This window comes from Portunus trituberculatus, chromosome 29, assembly GCF_017591435.1.
Source record: "Portunus trituberculatus isolate SZX2019 chromosome 29, ASM1759143v1, whole genome shotgun sequence".
Classification (NCBI taxonomy): Eukaryota; Metazoa; Arthropoda; class Malacostraca; order Decapoda; family Portunidae; genus Portunus; species Portunus trituberculatus.
Window position 1 is genome coordinate 9,974,868 of NC_059283.1, and position 8,036 is coordinate 9,982,903.

An 8,036-nucleotide genomic window follows, 5' to 3' on the forward strand; every position below is an offset into this window, starting at 1 on the left:
TACACACACACACAACACACACACGGTATGCCTGGAATTTTTTACGCTAAAGAGCCAATATTGTTTTTCCTTGCATTATATGGAAGACGATCACAGTTCCTTTACTCTGGAACAAGAGATTCCCTAACCTTGCATACAGAAGGAAAAATACTGTTAAACTGCAGCACAGAAGCACAAGAGAGTCAAGTCTTTTAAGTGATATTTATTATGTGATGAGGAGTGATGGAATTGGAGGGATGAGGCATCTTCTACTCTCACTATGACACCACCCTAAGTGTACCTCAGGCTGGGCAGTGATTACTTGGATTCAAAGTACACCTTTAACCAGGTATGGTTTGGGGCTGCATACTGTGCCATCCATGAATTGTTTGGTGATGTACTGAATGATTATTTTGAAAAACAAAAGCAACATTGATTATGCAAGATTTTTTATCCTGCACATGTTGCTGAGTGTTACACAGCAGACTGTCAGGATCTTTTCCTTCATGATTGGCTTGGGAATAGGCCAAATAGAGTCCAATTGAAAATTTATGGTCACATGTGAAGAAAAGCCTTGTGTGTACAGACCCACCAGCCTGGGGCTGCAATCAGGCAGCTGTGGGCCAGCTTGACATCTTATCTGCACAGCCTTTCAGCCAGTGTCACCAAATGCCTTCAGGATACTGTAATATGAAAGAGAGATGCCATTAAAGTTTATGTCAACTGTTAACCATGAACAAAATAATTTGGACAGCGTCAGAAATTTCTGCACATACTGTATGTACATATATACACACAACTCTCACATTCACAATTAATCATCTTTTTTTTTATTCTTTTTTAATTTGTTTATTTATGTATTCATTTATTTATTTAGTTAGTTATCTTTTTTACTTTTTATTTATTTTTTTATTTTTGTATTAATTTTTTTTTTTTATACAACATTGGTCTCATGAAAACGTATATTAGATTTTGAAAAGATGTAAGTATTCTGATAGAGAATTTGTGAAGACTTGTGAGGTATTGAAATTAGGTCATGTTCTACAGAAAGGCGAGCCACTGAGCTAATGTGAGGCTTTGCTATTCCACATGGATGGATGTGGGCGAAAAAGTTTGGCATAATTTCTGTTATGATGTTGATCTTTTTTTTATTTTGTTGTATTTATTTACAGTTTCTTTTCATACTGATGACCTGAATTTCCATTTTTAATGCTATATACATGAAAAATACTGTATGGGATAAGCTGATGATGTTTCTGTAGAGTCAGTAGAGTTTGTTTCACCGCTTACCAGCAAACTACTGCAGGACAGTTGTCAAAGTTTGATCTTTCTCATTGAACTAAAAAAAAAGGTGGCATTTCATACTCTAAGAAAATAAATAAAAATGCATCTTATTGAAAGTGACATGATCATTGATACCAACCAAGTTGTTGAACAATTAGAAGAACTTTAGCATCTCAAGTGCTATCATGTGAGGTGTGGAAATGGTCACCGTTGATTTTACAGAACTTCTCATGTATCCTCTTTTCTTCTTTTATATTTGCAGGATCCTTTTTAATGCAGTTTTTTGTGCAGTCATGGTTTGTTTCTTGCCATGTACTTTTTTGGATCATAGACTCCTTAGATACTGTATAGTGTACAGTAGATAACAAACAAGTAATATCTGGTATATTACCATAGTAGTATTGTAGTGCTCAAGACCAGCATGGCCCTTCAAGATCCCACAACATAAAGCATCTGTGGGCTCTGCAAGTTTTTCATACAATACAGGTTTTTCTTCTTTTTATTCTTTAATGTGTTTGCAATTTTCAGGTCAGTAATTTACTATGATTTTTTCCTTTATTTCCATTGCAAATACAAGATTGTTACATATTTTTTTGATTTCTCTGTATAAGTTTTGTTACATTGATATTATAATATTTAACTTTTCATCACTTCATTATCATATGTGCTGCTTTTGTGAGATTTTATCACAACTTTTGTATATGTATTGTTTCCATTTTTGTTCTGATGCAGCACACTTTTTTCCTTTTCTTTCTTTCTTTCTTTTTTTCTTTCTTCCAGCTTGACAATCACATGAAAATAGAGCATTTCAGATTGTTACATTTCCCAGAGAACATAAATACAATATTGAATTTATATCTCATATAATTAATCAACATCCAACATCTTCTGCATTCCAGAGCGTTAAGTATGAAATTCAAAACCACACATGCTCCTCCTGGGGACACGTTAGTGCACAGAGGAGATGTGCTCACCTCAATGTACTTTATCTCCAGAGGCTCTCTGGAAATCCTCAAAGATGATGTTGTGATGGCCATCCTGGGTATGTTTGTTATCCTTTCCTAGTGATTTGTTTCTGCTGTGCAATGTTGTGATCATACTAACTAGTGCTGGGTATGAAGTTGTGCCTTTCTTCTTTCTCTTTGGATTCCTGTAAACATTTTCAAAGGAAACTTCAAATAAGTACTATACCAATTTATAAACATTCATCTAAGCTCATTATGTGTAGACAGAATAAAATTAAACATGTTTCTTCAACTTGCAGGCAAAGATGACATATTTGGGGAGAATCCATGCATCTACTCTACTATAGGAAAGTCCTCGTGTAATGTGAGAGCACTCACTTACTGTGACCTCCACCGCATCATGCGGGACGACATCCTGGACGTCCTAGATCTTTACCCAGAGTTTTCTGAGGAGTTCTCAAGAAACCTGGAGATTACCTTCAACTTGAGAGATGTAAGTCTAGCCAGTCATCTTTGTGACATGAAGCAGCAGAAAAATTGAAGCAGTCTTTTCCTGAATGTGCTTAAAAAAAATGTATTGCCTTACAAAAACCAAGAAGGATGATGAAAAGAGTGCAGATCATGACTGATTAATGATGCAGTGGTTTTGAGAGTGGAGTGATGGTGTTGACATGTCTGGCACAGTGATGATGGAAGAAGCTAAAATGCTTCATAGAGTGTTTGGTATAGGATTTCACTGTGACTATGCCCAGGAGTGGAAACAGCAATTCCAGAAGAACCGCAACATTTTATGGCATAAGTTTGATGGAGAAAACAATTGGCAAGCAAGGAAGGATGATGTTCAAGAGTTTTCCGATTTTGTGTCCTGTTTATTTTGACATGATATTTGTATCTGATCACCATTTGATAATGTAGCTGTTCTATTTTATTCAGAAGCATTCTATGGCACAATAGGAACATTATTTGAGTCTTTTAAACATATTATGAGGTGAATTAAAAATATGAGGAGGTAAATCTCATTTTATATAGAAAAATGGCTGTAAACCCACAAACACTGAAGTATCAATAGTCTATACATATTCATGCTTTCAGAAGTTTAAGAATCAGCAACAATATTTCCACACTTTGCAGGAGGAAGTGGCAGGCGTTGACCCAGCACTGCTGCGGAAGTGGCCGGCCCAAATGGAGCGCAGTAACTCCCAGGAGGGTGAGGAGGTGAGGGCTGCCTTCAGGCTACCCCGGCAGCGGAGGCGACAGTACACCCGGCGGCCGTCCAGTGGCGAGGAGAGCGACTCGTAAGTATTTACATGCACATCATGACTGCTCGTTGTGTGTACGCTTTTCACACTGTTTCTTCTCATTAGAGATTTTCCAATTTTTTTCTGTGATATGTAAATGTGTATACAGTAGTGCCTCGCTATAATAGACACTTCAGGGATGAGGTTACTGGTCTTTGGAGGTCTGCAACTTCATTTCTTTCCTCTTTTAATTGAGAGTAATGTAGTATGAAGTGGACTATGTTATCCTCTTCTAGTTGCATTGGCAGAAAGTAATAGCACACCCTTCTCTCTCTCTCTCTCTCTCTCTCTCTCTCTCTCTCTCTCTCTCTCTCTCTCTCTCTCTCTCTCTCTCTCTCTCTCTCTCTCTCTCTCTCTCTCTCTCTCTCTCTCTCTCTCTCTCTCTCTCTCTCTCTCGGCTAGCAACATTCAAACAGAAATGTATAACTAGCAGTTCACACCGACAGGCCACGGGTCCAACCACAAGTGTGATTCCAGTGACCACACAGCCAGGCAATCGCAGATCTCCACCTTATTATAAGATTTGTAAATTGTAGACCAACAAAATGAGTTACAATGGTATCTAGCATTCTGGAGTAGATATAAACACTGGACTTTTTTGGCCTGTTTATCATGTCATGTGTATTGATCAGTGTGGCCACGCAGGAACTATGGATTCCTAGAAAAAAAAACAGCCATTGCATTAGAAAAAAATTTGGTTAGTATCTGACCAGTCCATTACTGAGTAAAATTCGTTACTGCGAGGTCCATTATCGCAAGGCACCACTTTATACACCTGGGTTCCTCTGGGAAATCAGAGGTCCTTGGCCCTAGACAGTGCCTCCTAATGGAGAGAATTTTGGTTTTGGCACTTTAGCACAATTGGCTTAAGTGGACACTGCCTTTCTTAACCTGGGACCATGGCCAAGGTTTAGATCTTGTCCCTGAGGACTCATTGGCTGGTATTATTACTATACTACTCTGGGTCCATACTTCTTCTCTTAAAGTATTTATTAAAACATGAACAGCAGATGAATGTGTTGTTGGCAAGTAACTTAGAAAATGAGGGAGTATTCTGATTAATTTTGAGGTTATTAGAGATAAAATTTGCTTAAAATATTATTTTCCTAGATATTTGTTTTTTTCATTAGTTATAACCAATCTTCAATGTACTATATTTTTATGGCTGGCCTTATTCTATTTACATGCAGTGCTGACATTCGTCAAAGGGTACAAGAAGCCAAGATAGGGAGCCACTGTACTTTGTTTCAGTGTGCAATTAAAATACAATGTAGAAAGTCTCCTGTTCCTTTTATCTCCTTCAAAAGCCTCTCTTTGTAATTGGCAGAGGATATGAATATGCATAATATAAATCTCACAGTGTCTCATGGCTGGGTGTGGGTCATCCACCCATAAAACTGGCCCAAGTATAGAGTAGATGCATGAGACAAGAACAATCTGAAAATATAATTATATTTTCTTTGTGCACTGCTGATTTCATATCCGATTATTGAAATAATATTATTGATTATAATCTGAGAAAGGTTCCTTTATTATGTATTTTATGGCTTTAAAAAATGCTTTTTACCAAGTTTGATGTCTTACAGTCAGTTAAATTCTTTAAGTTCCTCTTTACTATATGAAATAATACTGTAATGTTATCAGTGTGTCATACATTGTTTATGATAGTATGAGAAGAAGCAGTGCATTGGATTCAGAAATTTGACATATATGTAGTTGTGTTCTTTACATCTGTGTTAAAACTGGGTTTTATCTATTAATTGATAGCAATATGCTTATAAATTGGCCAACATTCTTACACTTTAGAATACTAAGAAGATTCTCAAAGGAAACTTATTCATTTAACACACACACACACACACACACACACACACACACACACACACACAGGACTAAAGAAACTTACATATGACGAAATGTAATGTATTCCAACATAAATGGAGTGATATCGGGATTTTAGAACTCAACGATTACTTGAGGGACAAGAACCCAGATATTGTGGGTCTTACTGAAACAAAACTGAGAGAGGAGAAGACCTGATGAAGGTTGGAGAAGGAAATATAACGTTTGGAAAAGAAATAGAGTAGGTAAGATGGGAGGAGGAGTGATGTTGCTGGTTAAAAAGATATAAAGGTGGATCAAGTGAAAAAGGTATGGGAAAGGCAGAAGTGCTAAAGATCAGAGCAGAAACTAATGAAGGAAAAAGAGGCACTACATAGTGGTGTACGTACCACCTAAGACAAATGCATGGTCAGTACAGGAATATGAAGAAATGATAAGTGATACAGGAACATGTCTGGAAGAAATGTTGGGTGGCTGTGAACGAACTATAATGATGGGAGATTTTAATTGTAAAGAGGTGTGTTGGGAGGACTGGTCAATGGAAGGATCAGAGACAACATGGGAAATACACTATTGACACTGGCAATGGAAAATGTGTTAACTCAGTGGGTCAAAGAAGATACTAGGTTTGGAGGAGAGGGAGCATCGTCAAGACTGGACTTGGTCTTTAGTACAGAGCCAATGGTCATTGAGGAGATGAGGGTGGAGTGCCCTTTAGCAAAGAGTGATCATGCAGTTTTGGAGTTCACGAAGAGAAATCTAGAAGAAATGAAGAATATAAAGTGGGAAGATGGAATTATGCCAAGACACCTAAAGAAATTCTTTCAAGAGACAAATTGATGAAATTCAAGAGTGCTAAGGAGCAAATGAAAAGTGGAAGGAATTTATAAAAATATACAAAGAAGGTGAGAAAAATTTGTACCAATAAGACAACATAGAGAAGTTGGAAAGCAGGACTGGTTTAACGATAGATGTGAAAAGGCTAGAACAAGAAAAGAGGATGCATGGAAGAGGTGGAGAAGGAAAAACGGATTAAGCAGTGGGAAAGTTACAAAAGAGCAAGAAATGAATATGTGTTGATTAGAAGAGAAGAAAGAAAGAAACAAGAAAAGGATATAATTGATAAATGTAAAGACCAACCAAGGCTTTTTACAGACATGTGAACAACAACATCAAAAATAGAGAAAGTATTGAAAGTTTAGAAGTAAATGTATCAGTGAAGATCCCAGGAAATGGCAGAGGCTATGAATGGATGCTTTCGGAAGGTATTCACAAAGGAGACTGCTTTTGACAAACCACTGGTAATGGAACAGAAAGGGATTATGAAGGAGTTTCAAGTCTGGAGGAGATCAAGAACATGATGGGGAGTTTAGAAGTGAGAAAAGCTGTGGGACCTGATGGGGTATCAGGATGGATTTTAAGAGAATGCAGGGAGCAATTGGCAGAAAAAGTTTGTGAAGTAATTGATGCCTCATTTAGTGCCCCAAGACTGGAAAAGAGCTAACATTGTCCCAATCTATAAATCAGGTGGACCCATTGAACTATAGACCAGTGTCACTTACAAGTGTGGTAGCTAAGATGTGTGAGAGGGTGGTGAAGAATAGATGGACAGACTTCTTGGAGAAAAATGACATACTTTGTGAGTGTCAATTTGGTTTTGAAAGGCGTTCATCGACAAACCTGATATGTTACTATTCGAGGGTGATAGATGTAATACAGGAAAGAGATGGTTGGGCTGATGGAATATATCTGGATTTAAAAAGGCCTTTGATAAGGTACCACACCAGAGACTGATCTGGAAACTTGAAATGGTAGGAGGAGTGCATGGCAGTTTACTAAAATGGATGGAAGACTTTTGGTAGGAAGAGTGAGAATTACAGACCATCAGTGGAGTTCCACAGGGATCAGTGTTGGCACCAGTAATGTTCGCAGTCTACATAAATGACACACACACACACACAAGTGAGATGTGACAAAGAGACTTCCAGGAAGACTGCAAAGATGTGTTGAGAGTTTTGAAAGAAGAATCAGGAGTATGTACAGTTTGAGTGAGGAAGTGGTGTCAGCAACAAGTGTGCATAGTTTTGCAACAATAAGAAAAATTGGATAAGTGACTTAGATATGGAGACCCTGGAAAACAGAAGAAAGGGGACCTGATAGCAATATACACATGGAAAAATGGATAGGGAAGATCTGTGTATGTGGAATGGAAGAATGTCGAGAGCATGGGAAAAAACTAAAAAGCCCAGGCCCTGCATGGAATAGTTTAGACTGGAACGCAAGGAATACATGATTTTAACACACACACACACACACACACACACACACACACACACACACACACACACACACACACACACACACACACACACACACACACACACACACACACACACTTAGCTGTAATATGTACACAATATAAAGAAAACTTATGAATACAAAGACACACACACACACACACACACAATTAAAGTGAATTTGTGGAGAACTCTAGGAAAAGTGATGGAGAAAGGCTGAATGGAAAAAAGTCAGGAAGTGGAAAGAAAGGAGGTAAATTACAAAGTTGCAAGTCTGGAAAAGGAAATCAAAGAGTCTGGGGAGAAAACTTTGGGCCTTGCTGAAATTATAGATCAACAGATCATAGAAGAGAAGATAGCTGAGAAAGTGG

At 37.8% G+C, this 8,036-nt stretch overlaps 1 protein-coding gene across 8 annotated transcripts in view; it reads left to right on the plus strand.

Annotated features, from left to right (window-relative positions):
* The window catches only part of LOC123510428 (potassium voltage-gated channel subfamily H member 6-like), a 699,140-nt gene that overhangs the window by 655,689 nt on the left and 35,415 nt on the right, over positions 1–8,036 (plus strand). For all 8 annotated transcript variants that reach the window (XM_045265606.1, XM_045265610.1, XM_045265612.1 and 5 more), the window contains 3 exons: positions 2,163–2,305; positions 2,528–2,721; positions 3,360–3,523. In XM_045265606.1, the coding sequence (XP_045121541.1) occupies positions 2,163–2,305; positions 2,528–2,721; positions 3,360–3,523 (501 nt within the window). The remainder of the gene's footprint in view (positions 1–2,162; positions 2,306–2,527; positions 2,722–3,359; positions 3,524–8,036) is intronic.